The 25,298-nt window shown below is 42.2% G+C and overlaps 1 protein-coding gene across 4 annotated transcripts in view; it reads left to right on the top strand.

Moving 5' to 3' along the window:
* Positions 1–25,298, top strand: part of Filip1 (filamin A interacting protein 1) — a 196,404-nt gene that overhangs the window by 138,247 nt on the left and 32,859 nt on the right. For all 4 annotated transcript variants that reach the window (XM_029481660.2, XM_021172494.3, XM_021172493.3 and 1 more), the window contains exons 3-4: positions 102–275; positions 6,727–6,905. In XM_029481660.2, coding sequence (XP_029337520.1) covers positions 102–275; positions 6,727–6,905 — 353 coding nt within the window. The remainder of the gene's footprint in view (positions 1–101; positions 276–6,726; positions 6,906–25,298) is intronic.

The following is a 25,298-nucleotide window of genomic DNA, read 5'->3' as shown; positions in this document are numbered from 1 at the left end:
CAGTGGACCCTAAGCAGTAGGGGTGAGTCCAGTAAGCTCCCTGCTGACTTTGTGAATCTGAGAGCGTTGGCCCTCTGACCTGGCTGTGCTTCCCACCACAGGCTCGAGAAGATGTCATCCACATGCTGAAGACGGAGAAGACCAAGCCCGAGGTTCTGGAGGCGCATTATGGATCTGCAGAACCAGAGAAAGTGCTTCGCATCCTGCACCGCGATGCCATCCTTGCTCAGGAGAAGTCCATAGGAGAAGATGTCTATGAGAAACCCATCTCAGAGGTAAGCTGGACAACAGCATGCCTCCCTAGAAAGAAGCTGGGGGGGGGGGGAAGGAGAGAGAGAGAGAGAGAGAGAGAGAGAGAGAGAGAGAGAGAGAGAGAGAGAAAGAGAGAGAGAGAGAAAGTGCTCCCCTCTTCCTTTGTATGCTTTGATGTTTTCTTCCAAGTGCAAAATTGTTACAATGCCCCAATGTAGTAATAAGTATGATTAAGTAATTAGTGATCTGGACTAGATATGTTCTGATAGGAATTTCAATGTTAAAAATGCTTCCGATTTGAAATATATTATTTCCATATGATTAGGAAAGTTATGTGCTCTTGAAGTACATTATTATTTTACTCCTCTAAGAAATAGCATATTTAAGAATTTGAGGTGCTTGCTAGTTCTCACATGGAGTTTTCAGAATTATTATAAAATTGATAACCTAACCTTAGGTTTGGTTCATTATTGATAGTTATGGTTTAATACCACTGCTCTAAAAGTATCTTAAAGTATCATAATTTAAAAGGTCTTAGGTGAAAATCCAAATGTAATATTTAGGGTAATTTTTAAGGTGAAATAATATCATTAGGGCTATACTGAATCATATTATGCAAGATTATATTAGGAATTATGGCTACTGTTATTACCTATGACATGGCAATTTAATAATTCCCCCATGCTATAGTGGAAGTTCAGTGTCAAATTAGGGTGCTCCTTTAATGGACATAGCCACACTGATTTCTCAAAATTCAGGTAAGCAATTCATGGCTTTACAATTAGTAGGACAAATTAAAAATATAGAAATTAAAAGTCTGAAAAAAAATTTTAAATTTAACATTTAACCTAGGTTGGTGGCTGGATCTGATTTAGATAGTATTCAAAGGAGATTGACAGCTCCATAGTTCTCCATTTGAAGCAGATCCCCCCCCCCTTAGCTTTCCCTAAAAGGGAAGGGGTGGAGAGAGTGTTTGTAGGGCAGGATTCAGGTAATAGCCTGAATCCATTTCACAATTCAGTGTTTGAGATCCAGCAGTGTATGGTTTTGCAGAGCCTACCTCCGTTCATTAAACCCTGGTTCCTCATCTGTGGGGTGGGGGAATGACCACAGCAAACACCTCACATGGTGTTGTGAGGATTAAATGGATCAGTGCCTAGAAAGCTTAGCATTGCATCTGACCCATGCTAGGTACTCAGGTACTACTAGCCATCAGTGTGGGTGTGGATTTGAGGATGATAAGTACTCATTTCCTTAAGGTCTTCCACATGTGGGCTGGGCTGGCAGAGTAATAGATATATAAAAGTAAAAACATCAGTGTGATGGTGATGATGGTGACGATGATGGTGACAACAGTGAAAACTAGGGTTACTAAACTCAGTTTAGGCTTCCTAATGTTTTTCTCTGAAGGTTAGGGCTTGAGGCCCTAGCCCCATGGGATAGGTAGTCTGGGCAGAATCACTCAGCTATGTGCTGTCCTGGGATTGGTGGTGCTGGGCCTGCTTTTTGTTTCTTTCTCTTGTCAATAATCTCCCTAGTGGAGAAATGAGAGACAAAGACAGAGAGGGAGGGAGGAAGGATAGAGTCAAGAGAGATGGAGATAGATAGATAGATAGATAGATAGATAGATAGATAGATAGATAGATAGAGATACATAGATTTGTGAAAGATATAGAATACTAAAAGAAGAAAAAAAATTTTCTGTTTGGCCCCTTACTCCAGCCCTTCATATGGGTTCAATTCTCACTACCATGAAAACAAACAAAAACAGAGATAGGGCGTTGAAAGACATGTTTATTTGGTTTTGTTGTTTCGTGTCATTTTGTTTCAGTGTGTGTGTGTGTGTGTGTGTGTGTGTGTGTGTGTGTGTGTGTGTGATGCGCACTTGTGTACAGGTGATCACAGAGACCAGAGTGTCTGATTCTCTTGGTCTCCCCTGAGCTGAACTTACAAACAGGTGTGAACTCCCCAACATGGAAGCTAAGAGCAGAAATCAGTCCATTCCTCTGCAAGAGCAGTGCATGCTCTTAACCTCTGAGCCATCTCTCCTGCCCCTAAAGACACTCTTTAAATCAGTAAGTGTGAAATGAATATTAGGGTAATTGTGCATATCCTAATAAACCCTTGAAGTCGTTGAGAAAGGAGAGCAGCAGGTGGGTTTGGGGATGTGTTAGCAAGACTGCAATGCTAAGATCAGGGCGCTTTCCTGGGCTCTCAAGGATGCTGAGTTGTGATCCTCCCACTGAGCAGAGGAAGAAACTAAAAAGAAAGAAACTACACCCTCACGTTCTCTTAGAATTTTCCTTTAATAGTTTGGATTTTGATATTTTGGAATCATTTATTGGAGATTTCCAGGGACTTAATATTTGCTGTTTAATTCCTCGCCAAAGACTTGGTAACGGAAAACAGTCTGTTGTGTTGGACTCACTAAATCTTCAGTGAACCCTATTGGATAAGCCAGTGGGGTTTAGTTTGTGCAGATGTTTATTTATTTTGCATTGCAGAGGATCAGACCTCTGGCCTCACACATGCAGGGTACCAGCTCCATCACTGAGCCACAGCCCAACCCTGACTGTTTTCTCAGCTCCTGTAGCCTGGTCTCCATCCCTTCTGAGGCCTGTGTGACTTGAACTTATTGGGTACTGTTCATCCCCAGAATTAAACCTTCTCTTCTATTACAAGTACTAATAGGGAACTTTTCCTAGTGAATCAATAAATCGCTTCTGCCATTTTTTCCCATTTAGGAAAGCTCAGCCAAGTCATTTTTCTTTATTTTTAGAATTTTCAATTATTGGCCTCTTCAAGTGGCTCTCTTCTTTTTCACTGCTATTTTAAAATCTTGTTTATCTGATTGCTTTTCTTTTCTCTATGCTTTTAGACACAAGTATTTGTTATTTTATTTTTTAGAAGCAGTATCTTACCATGTATCCCAGGCTAGCTGAAAATTTAGACAAATATTGTTTTTCTATCTGGATATGGTAGCACATGTCTGTAATCACAGCCTCAGAAGGCTGAGGCAGGACAATAAGTAGTTCAAGACCAATCTGGGCTATACTGACAATCTGTTCTCCAGGGAAAGACACAAAACCAAGCCTTGAGAGTCTTCAAGACTGTGAGTTTAACATGGAACTTTTCGGGTTTCCTGTCATGGAGTTGGAGAATCCTCAGTAGGAAATCTTCCCCGTTACTTCTGAGCTGGGTGTGGCCTGAGCCGGTGCTGTTCTGCTGGATCCCCTTTAGTTTATCTCCTTTTCCTTTTGATGCAAACCAAGATCCCAAAGTGTGGGGCATATTTAGTCAGTCCAAGCAATGTCAGCAATTAGTCTGTCACCAAGTAGTCCTTCTGAGAATTTGTCTTGCTTCTCCCAAATCTAATTCTCTAGTCTTTGTGGACTTCATTCAATTACCTTGAAAATCTGTTGCATCCCCAAGGGAAGGGCTATAGGTGATCTTATGGGACCACTTGAAGATTTATAGCATGTTCCTCAGTTGTGTCCTAGGTCCTAATACCCTCTGTGTACAAGAGTCACCTTCCTCTGCTTTGGGGATTTCTTGACTCAACGAGTCCCCAATTTTGATTCAACAATGACTGAAATGCTTCTTTTACAGCCTTATCTTATGTATACCTAAACCCATGTCCCTTCTCTGAGGGCCAGTTTTGTTGCTAAGACCTTATGTTTCCTTCAGTTGCTTTTTGTCTTCCTAAATTCCTCATTGCTTTGGAATTAGCCCTCTGCAGACATCAGAGCTAAAACTGTCTCCCAAGCTATGGTCCTTTGACATATAACATGCTGAAATTGTTGCTCCCTTTCTCAAGTCTGCCTACTCCTGGGGTAAGATGGTCCCACAGGTAAAAGTGCTTGCCACCAAGCTGGACATCTTGAATTCCATCCTTGAGAACCAAGGTAAAAGGAGAGGACTGATGTGTGCAAGAGGTCCTCTGATCTCTACACTAGTACCTCAGCATGGGCACCCTCATGGGAAAACACACACACACACAAAGGTGTGCTTGGTGGTGTACGCCTTTCCCTTGGGACAGAAGCAGATCTCTTAACTTCAAGACTGGCCTGGTCTACACAGTGAGGTCCAGGGCAGCCAGGGCTACACAGAGAAACCCTGACTTGAAAAACAAAAAGCAAAACACAAAACCAAAACCAAAAAAAGACTTCTAAGTGCATTCTTTCTTTCCTTAGAAAATTCTTGGCCTTTCCAGTTTGCTTCCCCTCTAGCCAAATGGAAGTTATATGTCTACAATAATAGATTCCCACTGTGGTTGCACTGTTCTGTAGTGACAGCCTTCCATCTGTGCTGAACCACGTCTTAAAACCCAAAACCCCAAGCCAATGCACAGAGTAGGGACCTGCAGGGCATATTGCTAAGGGAGTCAATCTTCAGTCACTGCACAAGTTCTATAGAGCCAAGAGAACAGCCGCTCTTGATCCCTGATATTATTACAGAGAGAGAGAGAGAGAAAGAGAGAGAGAGAGAGAGATCTGTCAGGAATTTAAGATCGAAAGCTAGAGCCCACACTAATGCTTTTAAACGGAATTTACCATACTGTGCAGGAATGTCCCAGCCTTATGTACTGAACTCAGAAGACTGTCTTCCTCATAATGTAACCATGATTACAGCAAACTGAATGAGATGTGTTGAGGTGGATGTTATCCACAGCAATTCCAGTAGCCCACTCCAGTGATCCAGCCCAAGTCTACTACTGCCCTAAGGCCCATGTGGTCAAGGCCAAGGCCTAGTTTGTGCTGAGGCTACACCAAAACATTTGCTATTTCTATGTGCTATTACTCTCTACAGATGCCCATACAATTCCTCTCTCGCTCAGGATTTCTCCATCTACCATCCAGTTCATAACGTCAGCATCTTCCCCATACAGTTATTTGGAGAGATTGAGATCATGGTGGAGTCTGGGCCTTCAGAGCTCAATGTATCATGCTATGGCATGCAAGACGCAAAGTAAATGAAAAGTCAATGACCCTTACATACTTGGCTCTGTATTCCAAACAGAGCCTTCAAATTAGCATGGCCCCTTCCTTAGCTGTGGGCTAAGATGGCACAGGCAGAAAGAACAGCTTTGGTGTTGACATTAGCTGCAGACCCACTCCCCAGGAGGCCTGGGGAGTGGTTAATGAGACTGAGAATGGATTTTAATATTATGTCTGTTCTGCCTGGAATAGTGTGCTTGGAAGGGGTCAGGAAGAAATAGAGGAATTCTTATTTTTAGCAAACATGGAACAAGGTCTGGTCATTAGCTCATCCCAGCTGGAGATGGTGCTGGAGGCATCTGGTTGGAAAGATGCTGCTAGCATCCCTTGCTGTATGGGAGGGTAGAGGGGCAGGGTTCTGCTGACCAGTCCCACATGCACAGCCCCACAGGGGGGCCACCTCAGCTCAGCAGCAGCTCCAGAGCGAAAGCCCCATGCTGGAGTTTGAGAGAAAGGGTAATGAGTGGGATAGGAGGGGTCAAAACTGTAAGATTTGGTCCTCCTGAACTGGCAATTACTAAACATGCTTTGTGCAGGCATAGGGGACATAGACAGAGCTGAAGGACTCATGAGGCAATGGTCTCATGAAGATAGGATACTCTGGCCACGGAGAAACAGCAGCCCTGAGGTTGATTTGTAAGACCTTGTTTAGAGAAATGTACTCTTTAAATGTTCTTAAAAAACAAACAAACAAACAAACCCTCCCTACATGTAGCATGTTTTGAAGGAAAAGACGAAAATGAAAACTAAAAAGAAAATACAGCAAAAACAGGACTATGAACCTTTCCTATACTTCCCCTAGAATTTCAGATAATTACAAGCCCTGTATTAGGACAGCGATAAAGACTTCCCAGAAGTCTGATACATACATGTGCATGGTGAGATCTTAAGCTTTTCTTATATGAGGAAGTTGTTATCCACTTTCTGAGAAATTATGTATTCTCCTGAAGTTTAGTGAGTTCACTGCTGAAGGCTGGCAGGTAAATCATAGCATTGTGAACTGGGTATCACAGCACACACCTGTAATTCCAGCATGCAGGAGGCTGAGACAAGGCGTTTTAAGCTGGAGGCCAGCCTTTGCTGCATAACAAGACTGAGTCTCAAACAACAAGCCAAAAGCTTACGAATTATTATGGCTAGTTTTGTTGTTGTTGTTATATTTTGTTTGAAGCAGGGTTTTTCTGTGTAGCTCTGGCCAACCTGGAACTCACCTAGTAGACCAGGAGGGTCTCAAACTCCAAGATCTGCCTGCCTCTGCCCCCAAGTGCTGCGATTAAAGGTGTGTGCCACAATGCCAGGCTATTACGGCTAGTCTATAAAGCCAATTGGCATGGAGAAAGTAGCAGAAGGTGGTGGCACACAGTCTCCCCTGCAATGATCTCCATCAGGTCGTAATCCCCTAGGCCAGTGTTAGCATCTTACAGTCACTGCTAATGCAGTCAGATGTTTAAACTCTTTCCTGGCTTTGCTCTCTCAGCTGGACAGACTGGAGGAAAAGCAGAAGGAGACATACCGCCGCATGCTGGAGCAGCTGCTGTTGGCTGAGAAGTGTCACAGGCGTACCGTGTACGAGCTGGAAAACGAGAAGCACAAGCACACTGACTACATGAACAAGAGCGACGACTTCACCAACCTGCTGGAGCAGGAGCGAGAGAGGTAACTTGCATGCAGTCACCAGTCACATCTGGGTCCCCATGAGGCCAGCAGGCTCAAAGTGCTAGCTGGAGCAGTAAGGCAAGAAAAGGGAATTAGAGGGAAACACAAAGGAAAAGAAGTCACACACCACTCTTGAAAAGGAGCGGTAGAGTGGACAGCCTTGTCTCTGACTTCAATGGGAGAGCTTCAACTTTTTCTCCATTTATGATGATGCTGGCTGCGGGTTTCTCATATAATAACTTTTATTATGTTGAAATACGTGAAGACAAGGTGGATTCTGTCAAAGGCTTTTGAAATGATCATGTGACAGATACCCAGGGTCTTATTCTGGTTTCTCAATGGTTTTAGTGAGTGTGGGGAGATCGAGAGGTGGGGAAGACTTTGATATGAGATTATCACATTACTGTTTGGTGTGCACATAAGTAAGGTGCCAGGTCCTCACCAGAGGTTTAGAGTCAGAAAACCATAAAGCTGGAAAGAAACCTCAGAGTTTTGTATATGAATTTGATCAGTGAAGCCCCTACATTCAAAAGCCATCTTGCACACTGCCTATGATTTGAAATAATGCAATTTTTCTCTTTGGGAATGAAATCCAATTTTCAGAAAGGTAAATTCCTACACTTAATTATAAGTGAAGCTTCCCATTAATTCCAAAGTAGACAGTTCCACTGTTGGATACATATATATATATATTACTCCCTTTTTAACTTTTAAAAGGTTTTTAAAAACCTGTGTGTGTCCAGTGTTTTGCCTACATGTATGTGAATGTATCACATGCCACATGTGTATCTGGTGCCCAGGGATGTCAGAAGAGGGCCTCAAACCCCTGGAACTGGACTTGTAAAGGATTGTGAGCTACCTCGTGGGTGATGGAAACCAAATCCACATCCACTACAAGAGCTCTTAACTGCTCAGCCGTCTCTACAGCCCTAGGTCGCACATTTTAAAATTTTAGGAAACAAAACAAAACGTGTTCTACCTGATCCACCAGCCGTGGGTCTTGGCACCCTGACTAAGGGCTGTGAGGTGTTGAAGAAATGACAGACATACAGACACACATACAGACAAACTGGTCGGGTTGAGTGTATGCACTCTGATGAATAGCACCTACAAGTGCCACAACCCAGCACTTTAGCATGCTTAGGGAGGGAGAGGGGCAGCTAGTTGCTGTAGAAAGTCTCTATGGGAAGTCTCACACTGTAAACATCGGAGGGGAAGATGCTGCAGGTGCTTGTTGTGGTGCAAACTGGTCAATGGTTTGCACTGCCCAGGAGGAAGGCTTTGTCATCCCTCTAAGCTCACCTGGGAAAGGTTTTGACCATCCTTTGGGGCTGAACTATTAGAGTCCCAGACATGGCTGTCCCCATGTCAACAATCCAAATTCACTAAAGACTTCACTCATCCAGGGCATCCTCTGCACCCTAGTGTTCACCCTACACATCCATTCTGGTAGCACGGTGTTTCTGTAAACTACAGACTGCCGCCAGCAGCAGAGACCCCCCCCCCAGCTGTAAAGTTTTCTACGTAGCTGCTGGACTCACTCTTTTATTTTGATCCTGTCCTTCAGCTAAATGGTTATGTCTTTGACTCCTCCCATGTTTGAAACCACTGACATTGAACTGCCCATAACCCTCACCCTTTGGGAAGTGGAGGCAGAAGAATCAGGGCCAGCCTCAGCAATACAACACGTTCAAGGTCAGGCTGTGCTCAAAAAACCAAAATGACAACAAAAACAAACAACAAACTGAAACCAACACATGATGCAGGACAAGTTGCAGTTCTTTCTTTCTTTCTTTCTTTCTTTCTTTCTTTCTTTCTTTCTTTCTTTCTTTCTTTCTTTCTTCCTTCCTTCCTTCCTTCCTTCCTTTCCTTTCCTTCCTTCCTTCCTTCCTTCCTTCCTTCCTTCCTTCCTTCCTTCCTTCCTTTCTTTCTTTCTTTCTTGCATTAATTTATTTATTTTTATTAGATATTTTCTTTCTATACATTTCAAATGCTATCCCGAAAGTTCCCTATACCCTCCCTCCACCCTGCTCCCCTACCCACCTACTCCCACTTCTTGGCCCTGGCATTCTCCTGTACTGAGGCATATAAAGTTTGCAATACCAAAGGACCTCTCTTCCCAGTGATGGCCAACTAGGCCATCTTCTGCTACATATGCAGCTAGAGACACAAGCTCTGAGGGGTACTGGTTAGTTCATATTGTTGTTCCACCTATAGGGTTGCAGACCCCGTCAGCTCCTTGGGTACTTTCTCTAGATTCTCCATTGGGGGCCCTGTGTTCCATCTTATAGATGACTGTGAGCATCCACTTCTGTATTTGCCAGGCACTGGCATAGCCTCATACGAGACAGCTATAACAGGGTCCCTTCAGCAAAATCTTTCTGGCATTGTGCAATAGTGACTGATTATGGGATGGATCCCCAGGTGGGATAGTCTCTGGATAGTCCATCTTTTCGTCTTAGCTCCAAACTTTGTCTCTGTAACTCCTTTCATGGGTATTTTCTTCCCTATTCTAAGGAGGAATGAAATATCCACCCATTGGTCTTCCCTCTTCTTGATTTTCTTGTGTTTTGCAAATTGTATCTTGGATGTTCTATGTTTCTGGGCTAATATCCACTTATCAGTGAGTGCATATATAATGACTTCTTTTGTGATTGGGTTAACAGGTTGCATTTCTAAAGTTTAAAAAGTTATGTCATTGGTAATGTTACCTCTTACTGGGTTAGGGGGAGATATGAAAGTAATGAAGTTGTATATCCTATGTTCCTAAATTACGGTTTCTTTGTGTTTCTTTTAAGCTGCAGTCAGCCAAGGCCAGCTGGCTTTGTGTTTGAACAGATGAGCTGGTTTGGCATTTCTGGGGAACCAGGGAGAATAAGCCCCTACCCTCAGTTAGAGAACTATCCAGTCTTAAACTACAGGTCCGGCAACCAAAGCCTGGTGTATCCAAAGCATGACAGGAAGCCCTGCTAGGGCAATTAGACCTTCTTTCCCCAGCTCCCTGGCCTCCCAGCATTTGGGAAGTAGAAGTAGGAGGGTCAGGAATGCAAGGTTAGCCTAGGCTATAGAGTGAGTTAGAGGACATGCCGGGCTATCTGAGCTACTACCTTAAAAACCCAGGGACTGCAGAGATGCTTTGAAGATTAAGAGTGCTTACAGGTTTTGCAGAGGACCCTAGCTCTGTTCTCAGAACATGTGTGGTGGCTCACAACCATCTGTAAGACCATTCCCAGGGAGTTTGGAAACTACCCCACTAAAATGCTCTGGGTTGGTCCTGTTTTTGAAGTGAGCATTTGTGTTTAGATATTTTAGGAGCTGGCAGGACATTGGATTACCTACACTGTGGCTTCCTAGCCTCTGTCTTCTGGCTCTCTGGCCCTTCTCTCCCCATATCTGGACTCCTTCTTCTTGATCTTCATCCTCCCTCTCTCTGAATTTCCATCCTCCCTCTCCTGACTCCCTAGCATCACTTTCCCTCCTCCCTCTTCCCAATCCCCATCCTCCCTCACCTGGTGCCTTTTCCTCTCACCTCCCTACTGGGAAGCTACATTTCAGACCAGAAATGGAGTCCTACTGGACCACACCAAGTCTTTGTTCACATCTTTCCTTTCCCTTCTCTTCTTCTCCATCATAGAGCTCAACAGAACACCATAAACGACAAGCTTACTGTCCTGCTTCTCATGGCTTGCTCAACTTGCTTTCTTATAGAACCTGAGACACCAGCCCAGCAATGGCACCACCCACAATAGGCTAGGCCCTTCCCCAGTGATCACTAACTGAGAAAATACCCTACAAGTGGATCTCATGGAAGCATTTCCTCAACTGAGGCTCCTTTCTCTTGGATGACTCTAACTTAAGTCAAGTTGGCATGCAAAACCAGCTAGTTCATGCCCCAAATCCTTTTTGTTAGTAATAAACAAATGGCCAAGAACTCCCCTTCAGGTGCTTCTGTGTCTATTATGAGAATTGGCAAAGAGGGAAGTGATGTGACATCCCAGGGACTTTGTCCATGTTCACTAAGCTTGCCCCACTGGGTGTGGAAGGGTAAGGTGCCATTGTTACACACGCACCCTGACTCCCTCCCCACCGGTGCCCCCTATACACAGACAGGAGAGGGGACTCTCTCCTGCACCTGCAGCATCTAAACTTTGTTCTCTATACTCGTCCTTCTCCTCCAGGGACTCCTCCTTTTTTTTGGAAAATGGTTTAAATTAATAAAAATGGACCTATGAATATGGCTCAGCAGCAGGTATTGCTGAGAGTCCACATCTATACATTTAGTGAACACACAAACCCAGACTTTGGCCATTGCCAAAAACTTCTGAGATCAGCTCCTATCTAGGGTGGTAGGCTGGATTCCTGTAAATTGAGACCTTGTGCCAAATGGCTTGTTATCCTGGGAAAGGGGGTTCTCTCTACCATTCAGGTGTTTTTGTTCAAAGTAGATCACAGAAGCTTAAAAAGCAGAGTTGTGGTTGTAGAAGAATATAAAGAGAGATATCGTCAACGGCATCTCAGGGCTATCAAGGCAGCATCTGCTCTAGAGCAGTTGATTGCCAGAGAGGCCCCAGAACTCGTTTTGAAGCAGATTTGGAACAGCATATCCAGCATTTTTTCTTACGATGCATTTTGCTGGGGGTGATTATATGGTGAAGCCGGTGATGTGTCTGGCAGGGATAAATAGACCCACCTAATCTATCTATCCCCTTGCTATTTCCCTTTGGGTGTAAAGACAATCCATGCAGAAATAGTTTTCACCTTTGAAGGGTTCTTCAGTTCATCTGGTACAGGAGTTCTACAGATTAAACTTTACAAATCAGAATTAAGTTGTTCTCTGCTTTCTGTGTAGTGCTAACAGACTGGCCATAATTTATCACCATAGACTACACGTCTCCCTCTACACATAGAGTTCCAAGTTTAAAAGAGAAAACACCATGAAAAGGGTATCGGTTTAACTTGAATTTTTAATAATAAAGATGAAAATATCTTGTGGCACTAAGATTGGATAAAGGAAACGTCCTTGATTAAATAATATGATACATTCTGTTTGGCCCCCCTTTCTATTGGCCTTGATCTTCGAAGGCATAATTCTGAGCAGGAGAGATCACATCCAGAGTTTGTGCTTTATTCTCTGTCTTGTTATTTTAATCCTTAGCTTCACTAGGGCTGCTCTAAGAATGCCAGACTAGATCACAGATACATAAAAAAGAGGTGTGTGTGTGTGTGTGTGTGTGTGTGCTGTCTAAATCTACCATTGCAAATACAGGTTGTAAAGCTTTTGGGTTTTTGGGGTTTTTTCAATGATATCCCAAAAGTTCCCCATACCCTCCCCCCCACTCCCCTACCCACCCACTCCCACTTTTTGGCCCTGGCGTTCCCCTGTACTGGGGCATATAAAGTTTGCATGACCAATGGGCCTCTCTTTCCAGTGATGGCCAACTAGGCCATCTTTTGATACATATGCAGCTAGAGACAAGAGCTCCGGGGTACTGGTTATTTCATATTGTTGTTCCACCTATAGGGTTGCAGATCCCTTTAGCTCCTTGGGTACTTTCTCTAGCTCCTCCATTGGGGGCCCTGTGATCCATCCAATAGCTGACTGTGAGCATCCACTTTTGTGTTTGTTAGGCCCCGGCCTAGTCTCACAAGAGACAGCTATATCAGGATCCTTTCAGAAAAATCTTGCTAGTGTATGCAATGGTGTCAGTGTTTGGATGTTAATTATGGGATGGATCCCTAGATATGGCAGTCTCTAGATGGTCCAGGGAGTATAGTTTCTAAGGACCTTAGTAGAGAAGAAACTCCTTTAAATCAATGTGAAGGTGGGCATTTGCCTGCAGATCTATAGGGTAGTCTGTGATATTCTATTTGTCCAATTAGGAAATGGCTGCTCAAAACCCACTATTTATCTACTAATTTAAAAAACAGAGATTTACCTTTCATGAGTAAATGTTTGCCTACATATATCTGTACATCACATATATACAGTACCCACAAAGGCCAGAAGAGGATACCAGATTCCATGAAATTCGAATTACAGTTGCTCAAAAGCCACCACATGGGTGCTGAGAATCAAACCAGGACCTCTGCAAGAGCTCTTAACTGCTGAGCCATCTCTACAGTCACAACCAAGACCTACTATGCCTGAGAAATTGCTCTAGTGAACTGGAATTGTTGGGAATGTTTTAAGTCAGAAACCATCTGAGCCCTCTTCTCTAAGCTTAGCATTTGACTAACAGCCGGTAGTATCAACCATTCTGATGAAATAGACAAACACACCACCTTGTTTTCTTCTTATAAAACTGTACTGTTGACTCTTGTCTCCATTGACAAATGGGGAAGCAGATTAAGTTCCTGCTAACAAGTTCCTTTTTCCAACAGATAACTGGCAGAGTCAGGTTAGAAAAACCATTTTTTTTCTGTATCTTCTTTCTTACCTTCTGAATAAAAGAATACTTCCCTCCTCCAAATGTATGGAGAAGAAAGAAATAGATGACTTGGAAAAGTGGTCGGAGATTGACTTCATAGAGCTTAAGCTTGACAAGGAGACTTATTACTTACTATTTTTATTCTGCTGAACCAGAAAATTTCTACAGTTTTGATGTTTAATTTGTTTTGGTGTATGTGGTGTGTGTGTGTGTGTTTGTGTTGTTGTTGTTATTTGTTGTTTCTTTGTTTTTGAGACGGGCTCCCATGATGTCACCTGGAAGGTTGTTCTGAAAGTCACTCTGTAGACTAGGCTGGCTTTGAACTGACATTCATCTACTTGTCTCTGACTCCTGGGTGCTAGGAATAAAGGAGTGTGCCACCATTCATGGGTTGGCAACAGGCATCTTTTAAGAAAGGAGAGAAATTAGAATTCTGAAGTTTAATGACCAACCCATAAAGAATGGTTGGTGTGGCCTGGGAGTGTGCTCTTAAGTTGCTGGTGAGGATCTCTCCAATTTCTTTATGAAGGCACTTAGTGCTATGACTGTTCCTCTTAACACTGTTTTCAGTGTGTTCCATAAGTTTGGGTATGCTGTGTTTTCATTTTCATTGATTTCTAGAAAGTCTTTCATTTCTTTATTTCTTCCCTGACCAAGTTATCATTGAGCAAAGAGTTGTTCAGTTTCCATGAATATGTGGACTTTTTGTTGTTTCTGTTGTCGTTGAAGTCCAGCCTTACTTCATGGTGATCTGATAGAATGCAAGGGATTATTTCAATCTTCTTGTGTCTATTGAGGCTTGCTTTCTGTTTGATTATACAGTGAGTTTTGGAAAAGGTTCTGTGAGGTGCTGAGAAGAAGGTATATTGTTTTGGTTTTGGGTGAAATGTTCTGTAGATATATGTAACATCCATCTGGTTCATAACCTCTGTTAGTTTCATTGTGTCTCTGTTTCAATGACTTGTCCATTGATGAGAGTGGGGTGTTGAAGTCTCTCACTACTATTGTGTGGGGTTCGATGTGTGTTTTGAACTTGTTTCTTTTACAAATGTGGGTGCTCTTTCGTTTGGGGCATAGATGTTCATAACTGAGATTTCATCTTTTTCTTTTGATGAGCATAATGTGTATTTCCCTATCTCTTTTGATTACTTTTGGTTGGAAGACAATTTTATTAGATATTAGAATGACTACTTCAGTTTCTTTCTTGGGACTGTTTGCTTGAAAAACCTTTTTCTAGCCCTTAACTCTGAGGTAATGTGTATCTTTGTTGCTAAGGTATGTTCTTTCTGTACAGGAGAATGATGGCTCCTATTTATATATCCAGACTGTTAGCCTGAGTAGTCTTATTGGTGAATGAGTCTATTGATGTTGAGAGATATTAATGACCAATGATTGTTAGTTCCTGTTATTTTGTTGTTGCAGGTAGTACTATGTGTGTGGGTGTGATTCTCTTCTTTTGGGTTTGTTGCAATATGATTAATTTCTTGTGTTTTCTTGGATATAGTTACCATCTTTGTGTTGGAGACTTTGTTCCAGTATCCTCTGTAGGGCTGAATTAGTGGAAAGATATTGTTTAAATTTGGTCTTGTCATGGAAAATCTAGTTTCTCCATGTATGGTGGTTGAGAGTTTGGCTGGCATTTGTGTTCTCATTCTCTTAGATACTGCATGACATCTGTCCAAGATTGTCTGGCTTTTATCATCTCTGTTGAGAAGTCTGGTACAATTCTGATAGGTCTGACTTTATATGTTACTTGACCTTTTTCCCTTATATCTTTTAATATTCTTTGTTCTGTATACTTAGTGTTTTGATTATTATGTGGCAGGCAGATTTTCTTTTCTGGTCCAATCTATTTGTAGTTCTTTAAGATTTCTTGTATGTTTATGGCTACCTCTTTCTTTAGGTTAGAAATGTTTTCTTCTATGATTTTGTTGAAGATACTTTTCTGGCTCTTTGAATTTGGAATCTTCACCCCTTCTATCCCCATTATTCTTAGGTTTAGTCTTTTTATCGAGTCCCAAGTTTCCTGGATGTTTTGGCCAATGCATCAATTCTTCTATACCTGAGATTCTCTCCACCATCTCTTATATATTTGATGATGCTTGTGTCTGTAGTTCCTGGTTTTTTTTTCCCTAGGTTTTCCATCTCTAGGGTTGCTTCCATTTGTGTTTTCTTTATTGCTTCTTTTCCCATATTTTGGTCTTGGGCTGCTTGGTTCATGTTCTTCATTTGTTTGATTGTATTTTCCTGTATTTCTTTAAGGTTTTTTTGTTTGTTTTGTGTTTGTTTGTTTGTTTGTTTTTTGAGACAGGGTTTCTCTGTATAGCCCTGGCTGTCCTGGAACTCACTTTGTAGACCAGGCTGGCCTTGAACTCAGAAATCTGCCTGCCTCTGCCTCCCAAGTGCTGGGATTAAAGGCATGCACCACCACTGCTTGGCTTTCTTTAAGGATTTTAATTGTTTCCTCTTTAAGGGCTCCTACCTATTTGGCTGTGTTTTCCTGTACTTTTTAAGGGAATTATTTATATCTTTTTAATGGTCTCTATCATCCTCATGAGACAGAATTTAACTTCAGAATTCAGGGCTTGCTGTAGCAGGAGATCTGGGTGCCATATTGCATTGGCTTCTTTTGGTTATGTTCTTGTGCTTGCCTTTTGTCTCTGGTTATCTCTGGTGCTAGCTGGCCTGGGTGTCATGGATTGGAGAAGGCCTCCCAGGAAGCAAGTAGAGCTGTGTGTTCTGGCTTAGAGCAGGTCTCCTGGGAGGCAGGCAGAACTGTATCTCTGGTTAGAGCAGACTTCCTGTGTCCCTAGTTAGAACAACCCTCCTGGGAGAGAGTTGGTGGGCACTGTGGAGTGGGAACTGGGGAATGTGCTTGTTGATCTGCCTTGAGTTCAGGCAGAGGTATAGATCTGGAGGGAGATGAGCTCTAAAAGGGCCAGACCAACAGGTGATTCTTTAAATCTTGAAAAGAGTCAGAGATAAACACAACTTTGCCTGACTATTACAATAACCTTTTCCTTCAACAGCTGCCCCAAACACTGCTTTAAATGGTGAAAAAAAAATGAAGAAGAAGAAAAAAAAAACAAAAACCAGGTGTTAGCTGTAGCAATAATGCACACGTTTTCCACAGAATTGTGTATTACATTCTAGAACTCAGTTACAAAATCACTTATTTACAAAGTCTAGAATGGACTGAGTTGATAATATCTAGATTCAAAAGTTGATCTGAATGTTATAGTAAACTATGCAAATAAAAACAGAAGTTTATTTTCTTGGTGAATCAGTGAGAGCCCATGGGAGCTGGAGCAGATGAGGTTTCATAGTTATCCTACAAATGCCATAACAAATGTTCTAGTTAGGTGAGATTCTACAGTTTCCTTCAGTAATTACAGCCTTGGTGGCTACCCACTCGTCAGAATGCCAACCACCAATATCACTTTCTACTGACTTGTTTTTTGATGCTCTGTCTATTGATACAATGATTCTATTGTTTGCACTACAGGCAGTTGTCAGGTTGGATGTAATGATCTATCTGACAAGCTTTATGTCAGAATATGTAAAAACAGTTTTTAGTTTTTTTTTTTAATTAACTGAAGCATTAGCGAGATATCTAAGTTCCAGAACAGGGGAGGGGAGGCAAGGGGGGAGATTCATCTTGCAAAAACAACCAATTTAAAAGCTGCAAATTGTAGCACCTGACCACAGACATTGTTCCTTACACGGCATTTTGAGTGAATGTTTCTTTTTGGCACTGTGGGTAAAATTAGGTATTGAACAGTGATGTTAGATTGCTCTGTAGGATGACAAACTCTGGAGTGCTGCTCTAAATTGGCCATTATTAAAACATCCAGTCAGTTTATTTACAGTCCATACACCAAGAAAGAGTTAAGGAAAGTGCTGGAAAAAATCATGCTGTGTCCTACTACCTCAGTGAGTGACTGTATTAGGTTTCTGTTTCTGCCTGTCGTCCATGGTGGAAGGAGGTCCTCAGATTAGCATTCCAAATCCTGGAGTCTGAGAGGGAGCTGGGACTTGGGTGGTGCTGTTTCAAGTGTTTGCAGTTTGCTCCTCTCTGGCTCCTTAACCAAGTGTGCAGTCTCTTTTCCAAGAATGCTTGTGTTTGGAAAGTGTTTCGCAGTGGTGAAAAGTTTGAACAGGAAAGATTAATCAAAGGTTGGGTCTTTCATGCTCAGTGCAGAACATGTTTAGTTCTTGGATGGAAGCTCTTCGCCAGGAAACTAGTTAAATAATATTCAGGCGATGAATCTGAGCTCCAGCTGCAGCTAAACTAAAGGTCAGCTTAGTCTCAACTGATTCCTCTCATGTCCAGAAACACTGTGCCACAAGGATTTTCTTCCTATTTCGGTATGGCTCCTGAAGCGTGAGAGTTCCCTAAACAGTTGGGGTTTTTGTTTGTTGTTTACATGAGTGGTTATTTTGAGATAAGGTCTCACATAGCCCAGCCTAGGCATAAAGTTTGTTATGTAGTTGAGCATGGCCTTGAACTTCTGATGACCCTCTTGCTTTTGCCTCCTAAGTTGGAGGATTACAAGCATGCTCCACCATGCCCTGCTAGACTTTTTTTTTCTGACTTGTGGGACAGGGTCTCATGTAACCTAAGCTGCCTTTGAACTCAACGGAGCCAAGGATGACCCCAAGCTCCTGTTTATCCCGCCCCTGTAACTGGAATACTGGAGTCTGTCTTGCCTGTCACCACAGATCAATGACCAGAGACTGAATTGAACAAAGCTATGCTTTATTCAGAGAGCTGGCAATCTGAGAAGAGAGAAGACTAACATCCCTAAATCTCTAACTAGTGCACTTCACAAGGGCAGTTGGCATTCCAGTTTAGTCTTGTCTCTCTGGCCTGTCAATCAAACTTGTCTGAGTTTTTTATGTTGGTGCTTCTGGCCATGTTGCTGACTGCACTTTCCCCCTCGCTACCTCCTCTACACACTATGGTTACTTATTCCCAAGGCTACTGAGCTTCATGTTCCTTCTGTGGCACATCTCTGCTAAATGGTAACTCAGAACAACAATGTTAGCTGTGTGACCTGCAGATTCCTTTCTACAGCATGAAGTGTAAGTGTGCTCTAGAATATGTAGTAAAGCTCCCAATGGAGAAGCTAGAGAAAGTACCCAAGGAGCTAAAGGGATCTGCAACCCTATTGTTGGAACAACATGATGTACTAACCAGAACCCCGGAGCTCTTGTCTCTAGCTGCATATGTATCGAAAGATGGCCTAGTCGGCCATCAATGGAAAGAGAGGCCCATTGGACTTGCAAACTTTATATGCCCCAATATAGGGGAATGCCAGGGCCAAAAGAATGGGAATGGGTGGGTAGGGAAGTGGGGGGCGCTATGGGGGACTTTTGGGATAGCATTGGAAATGTAATTGAGGAAAATATGTAATAAAAATATTAAAAATCAAAAAAAAAATAAAATGTATAGAAGAAAAAAATATATATACTGAAAAAAAAATAATATTTTAAAAATCCTGGGGTCACAAGTCCCTTCCGGTAGGCGCCAGCACCGGGTCACCTTGGGCGCGGAGTCAGAAGACACCCCTAAGGTCCCGAGAGGACTCTCCACGAGGTCTTAGGACCACTGGTGAGTGGAACACATCTTCTGTTCCATTCTGATCGCGTTGAACCAGCATTAGAGAAGCAGGAAACCTGGCCTGACCAGGGTCACAAGTCCCTTCCAGTTGGTGCCAGCACTGTGTCACCTTGGGCGCAGAGTTGGCGGACATCCCCAAGGTCCCTAGAGGACTCGCCATGCGATCTTAGGACCACTGGTGAGTAGAACACAACTTCTGTTCCATTCCAATTGCGTGGGACCTGAGACAGCATTAGGGAAGCAGTAAACCCAGCCTGACCAGGGTCACAAGTCCCTTCTGGTCAGCGCCAGCACCGGGTCACCTGGGCGAGGAGTCTGACGACACCCCCAAGGTCCCTAGAGGACAGCCTCTGAGGCAGACCCCGTTTTGGGCTCCAGACATCCTGGCACCTTCCCTGCCAGAGGAGAGGTGTCCTCCCTGCCTGGGAGGGCTTTGCCTGAGCACCTGGGGAAGCCATCTTGTTTCCCAGATCCCTTTGAGACTAGTCTGCGCAGGTGAGAGTGTGGACTACAGAAGCTAACAGCTTCTGGGACAGGCCCTGTTTCAGGCCTTCCTTCATCTTCTGCCAGGAGGCAAGTCTGAATGCCAGATATCTGTGCACCTTCCCTGCAAGAGGAGAGCTTGCCTGCAGAGAGTGCTCAGACCACTGAAACTTAGGAGAGAGCTAGTCTCCCAGGTCTGCTGATAGAGGCTAGCAGAATCACTAAAGAAACAAGCTCTAACCAGAGACAACTATAACAACTAATTCCAGAGATTACTAGATGGCAAAAGGCAAATGTAAGAATCTTACTAACAGAAACCAAGACCACTCACCATCATCAGAACCCAGCATTCTCACCTCACCACAGTCCTGGGCACCCCAACACACCTGAAAACCTAGACCCAGAGTTAAAAGCATATCTCATGATGATGGTAGAGGACATCAAGAAGGACTTTAATAACTCACTTAAAGAAATACAGGAGAACACTGCTAAAGAGTTACAAGTACTTAAAGAAAAACAGTAAAACACAACCAAACAGGTAGAAGTCCTTAAAGAAAAACAGGAAAGTACATCCAAACAGGTGATGGAAATGAACAAAACCATACTAGACCTAAAAAGGGAAGTAAACACAATAAAGAAAACCCAAAGTGAGGCAACGCTGGAGATAGAAACCCTAGGAAAGAAATCTGGAACCATAGATGCAAGCATCAGCAACAGAATACAAGAGATGGAAGACAGAATCTCAGGTGCAGAAGATTCCATAGAGAACATGGGCACAACAATCAAAGAAAATGCAAAATGCAAAAATATCCTAACTCAAAACATCCAGGAAATACAGGACACAATGAGAAGACCAAACCTATGGATAATAGGAGTAGATGAGAATGAAGATTTTCAACTCAAAGGGCCAGCAAATATCTTCAACAAAATTATAAAAGAAAACTTTCCAAATCTAGAGAAAGAGATGCCCATGAACATACAAGAAGCCTACAAAACTCCAAATAGACTGGACCAGAAAAGAAATTCCTCCCGACACATAATAATCAGAACAACAAATGCACTAAATAAACATAGAATATTAAAAGCAGTAAGGGAAAAAGGTCAAGTAATATATAAAGGCAAGCCTATCAGAATTACACCAGATTTTTCACCAGAGACTATGAAAGCCAGAAGAGCCTGGACAGATGTTATACAGACACTAAGAGAACACAAATTCCAGCCCAGGCGACTATACCCAGCCAAACTCTCAAATACCATAGATGGAGAAACCAAAGTATTCCACGACAAAACCAAATTCACACATTATCTCTCCACGAATCCAGCCCTTCTAAGGATAATAACAGAAAAAAACCAATACGAGGACAGAAACCACGTCCTAGAAAAAGCAAGAAGGCAATCCCTCAACAAACCTAAAAGAAGACAGCCACAAGAACAGAATGCCAACTTTAGCAACAAAAATAATAGGAAGCAACAATTACTTTTCCTTAATATCTCTTAATATCAATGGACTCAACTCCCCAATAAAAAGACATAGACTAACAGACTGGCTACACAAACAGGACACAACATTTTGCTGCTTACAGGAAACTCATCTCAGAGAAAAAGATAGACACTACCTCAGAATGAAAGGCTGGAAAACAATTTTCCAAGCATATGGTATGAAGAAACAAGCTGGAGTAGCCATTCTAATATCTAATAAAGTCAACTTCCAACCCAAAGTCATCAAAAAAAGACAAGGAGGGGCAATTCATACTCATCAAAGGTAAAATCCTCCAAGAGGAACTATCAATTCTGAATATCTATGCTCCAAATGCAAGGGCAGCCACATTCATTAAAGAAACTTTAGTAAAGCTCAAAGCACATGTTGAACCTCATACAATAATAGTGGGAGACTTCAACACACCACTTTCACCAATGGACAGATCATGGAAACAGAAACTAAACAGGGACACAGTGAAACTAACAGAAGTTATGAAACAAATGGATCTAACAGATATCTACAGAACATTTTATCCTGAAACAAAAGGATATACCTTCTTCTCAGCACCTCATGGCACCTTCTCCAAAATTGACCACATAATTGGTCACAAAACAAGCCTCAACATATACAAAAATATTGAAATTGTCCCATGCATCCATCCTACCAGATCACTATGGACTAAGGCTGATCTACAACAACAAAATAAATAATAGAAAGCCAACATTCACGTGGAAACTGAACAACACTCTTCTCAATGATACCTTGGTCAAGGAAGGAATAAAGAAAGAAATTAAGGACTTTTTGGAGTTTAATGAAAATGAAGCCACAACATACCCAAACTTATGGGACACAATGAAAGCATTTCTAAGAGGAAAACTCATAGCTCTGAGTGCCTCCAAAAAGTAACTATAGAGAGCACACATTAGCAGCTTGACAACACACCTAAAAGCTCTAGAACAAAAGGAAGCAAATTCACCCAAGAGGAGTAGACAGCAGGAAATAATCAAACTCAGGGGCGAAATCAACCAAGTGGAAACAAGAATAATTATTCAAAGAATCAACCAATCGAGGAGCTGGTTCTTTGAGAAAATCAACAAGATAGATAAACCCTTAGCCAGATTCACTAGAGGGCACAGGGAAAGCATCCTAATTAACAAATCAGATATGAAAAGAGAGACATAACAACAGATCCTGAAAAAATCCAAAACACTATCATATCCTTCTATAAAAGACAATACTCAACAAAAATGGAGAACCTGGATGAAATGGATAAGTTTGTAGACAAGATACCAGGTACCAAAGTTAAATCAAGATCAGGTTAATGATCTAAACAGTCCTATTTCCCCTAAAGAAATAGAAGCAGTCACTAATAGTCTCCCAACCAAAAAAAGCCCAGGACCAGATGGGCTTAGTGCAGAGTTCTATCAGACCTTCAAAGAAGATCTAATCTCAGTTCTTCACAAACTATTCCACAAAATAGAAACAGAAGGTACTCTACCCAACTCATTCTATGAAGCCACAATTACTCTGATACCTAAACCACAAAAAGACCCAACAAAGATAGAGAACTTCAGATCAATTTCCCTTATGAATATCAATGCAAAAATCCTCAATAAAGTTCTTGCTAACTGAATCCAAGAAAACATCAAAACAACCATCCATCCTGACCAAATAGGTTTCATCCCAGGGATGCAGGGATGGATCAATATATGGAAATCCATCAACGTAATCCAGTACATAAACAAACTCAAAGACAAAAACCACATGATCATCTTGTTAGATGCTGAAAAAGCATTTGACAAAATCCAACACCCATTCATGATAAAAGTCTTGGAAAGATCAGGAATTCAAGGCCCATACCTAACCATGATAAAAGCAATCTACAGCAAAACAGTAGCCAACATCAAAGTACATGGTGAGAAGCTGGAAGCAATCCCACTAAAATCAGGGACTAGACAAGGCTGTCCACTCTCTCCCTACCTATTCAACACTGTACTTGATGTCCTAGCCAGAGCAATTAGACAACAAAAGGAGATCAAGGGGATACAAATTGTAAAGGAAGAAGTCAAAATATCACTTTTTGCAAATGATATGATAGTATATATAAGTGACTCTAAAAATTCCATCAGAGAACTCCTAAGCCTGATAAACAGCTTCGGTGAAGTAGCTGGATATAAAATTAACTCAAACAAGTCAACGGCCTTTCTGTACACAAAGGATAAACAAGCTGAGAAAGAAATTAGGGCAACAACACCCTTCTCAATAGTCACAAATAATATAAAATATCTTGGCGTGACTCTAACTAAAGAAGTGAAAGATCTCTATGATAAGAACTTCAAGTCTCTGAAGAAAGAAATTAAAGAAGATCTCAGAAGATGGAACGATCTCCCATGCTCATGGATTGGCAGGATCAATATAGTAAAAATGGCTATCTTGCCAAAAGCAATCTACAGATTCATGCAATCCCCATCAAAATTCCAACTCAATTCTTCAACGAATTAGAAAGGGCAATCGGCAGATTCATCTGGAATAACAAAAAACCTAGGATAGCAAAAACTTTTCTCAAGGATAAAAGCTCCTCTGGTGGAATCACCATGCCTGACCTAAAGCTTTACTACAGAGCAATTGTGATTAAAAACTGCATAGTACTGGTATAGTGACAGACAGGTAGACCAAGGGAATAGAATTGAAGACCCAGAAATGAACCCATACACCTATGGTCACTTGATCTTCGACAAGGGAGCTAAAACCATCCAGTGGAAGAAAGACAGCATTTTCAACAAATGGTGCTGGCACAACTGGCAGTTATCATGCAGAAGAATGCAAAATGATCCATTCCTATCTCCTTGTACAAAGGTCAAATCTAAGTGGATCAAGGAACTCCAGATAAAACCAGAGACACTGAAACTTATAGAGGAGAAAGTGGGGAAAAGCCTTGAAGATATGGGCACAGCGGAAAAATTCCTGAATAGAACAGCAATGGCTTGTGCTGTAAGATCGAGAATCGATAAATGGGACCTCATGAAACTGCAAAGCTTCTGCAAGGCAAAAGACACCGTCAATAAGACAAAAAGACCACCAACAGATTAGGAAAAGATCTTTACCTATCCTAAATCAGATAGGGGACTAATATCCAATATATATAAAGAACTCAAGAAGGTGGACTCCAGAAAATCAAATAACCCCATTTAATAATGGGGCTCAGAGCTGAACAAAGAATTCTCACCTGAGGAATACCGAATGGCAGAGAAGCACCTGAAAAAATTTTCAACATCCTTAATCATCAGGGAAATGCAAATCAAAACAACCCTGAGATTCCACCTTACACCAGTCAGAATGGCTAAGATCAAAAATTCAGGTGACAGCAGATGCTGGCGAGGATGTGGAGAAAAAGGAACACTCCTCCATTGTTGGTGGGATTGCAAGCTTGTACAACCACTCTGGAAATCAGTCTGGCAGTTCCTCAGAAAATTGGACATGGTACTACCGGAGGATCCTGCAACACCTCTCCTGGGCATATATCCAGAAGATGGTCCAACCGGTAAAAAGGACACATGCTCCACTATGTCCATAGCAGCCTTGTTTATAATAGCCAGAAGCTGGAAAGAACCCAGATGCCCCTCAACAGAGGAATGGATACAGAAAATGGATACAGAAATTGTTACACAATGGAGTACTACTCAGCTATTAAAAAGAATGAATTTATGAAATTCCTAGGCAAATGTATGGACCTGGAGGGCATCATCCTGAATGAGATAACCCAATCACAAAAGAACTCACACAATATGTACTCACTGAAAAGTGGATATTAGCCCAGAAATTTAGAATACCCAAGATATAAGATACAATTTGCTAAACGCATGAAACTCAAAAAGAACAAAGACCAAAGTGTGGACACTTTGCCCCTTCTTAGAATTGGGAACAAAACACCCATGGAAGGAGTTACAGAGACAAAGTTTGGAGCTGTGACGAAAGGATGGACCATCTAGAGACTGCCATATCCGGGGATCCATCCCATAATCAGCTTCCAAACGCTGACACCATTGCATACACTAGCAAGATTTTGCTGAAAGGACCCAGATATAGCTGTCTCTTGTGAGACTAGGCCGGAGCCTAGCAAACACATAAGTGGATGCTCACAGTCAGCTATTGGATGGATTACAGGACCCCCAATGGAGGAGCTAGAGAAAGTACCCAAGGAGCTAAAGGGATCTGCAACCCTATAGGTGGAACAACATTATGAACTAACCAGTACCCCGGAGCTCTTGACTCTAGCTGCATATGCATCAAAAGATGGCCTAGTAGGCCATCACTGGAAAGAGAGGCCCATTGGACTTGCAAACTTTATATGCCCTAGTACAGGGCCAAAAAGTGGGAGT

Source organism: Mus caroli, unplaced genomic scaffold, assembly GCF_978045245.1.
Source record: "Mus caroli unplaced genomic scaffold, Mus_caroli_1 scaffold_11, whole genome shotgun sequence".
Lineage (NCBI taxonomy): Eukaryota > Metazoa > Chordata > Mammalia > Rodentia > Muridae > Mus > Mus caroli.
This window is presented reverse-complemented; position numbering and strand designations above follow the sequence as displayed.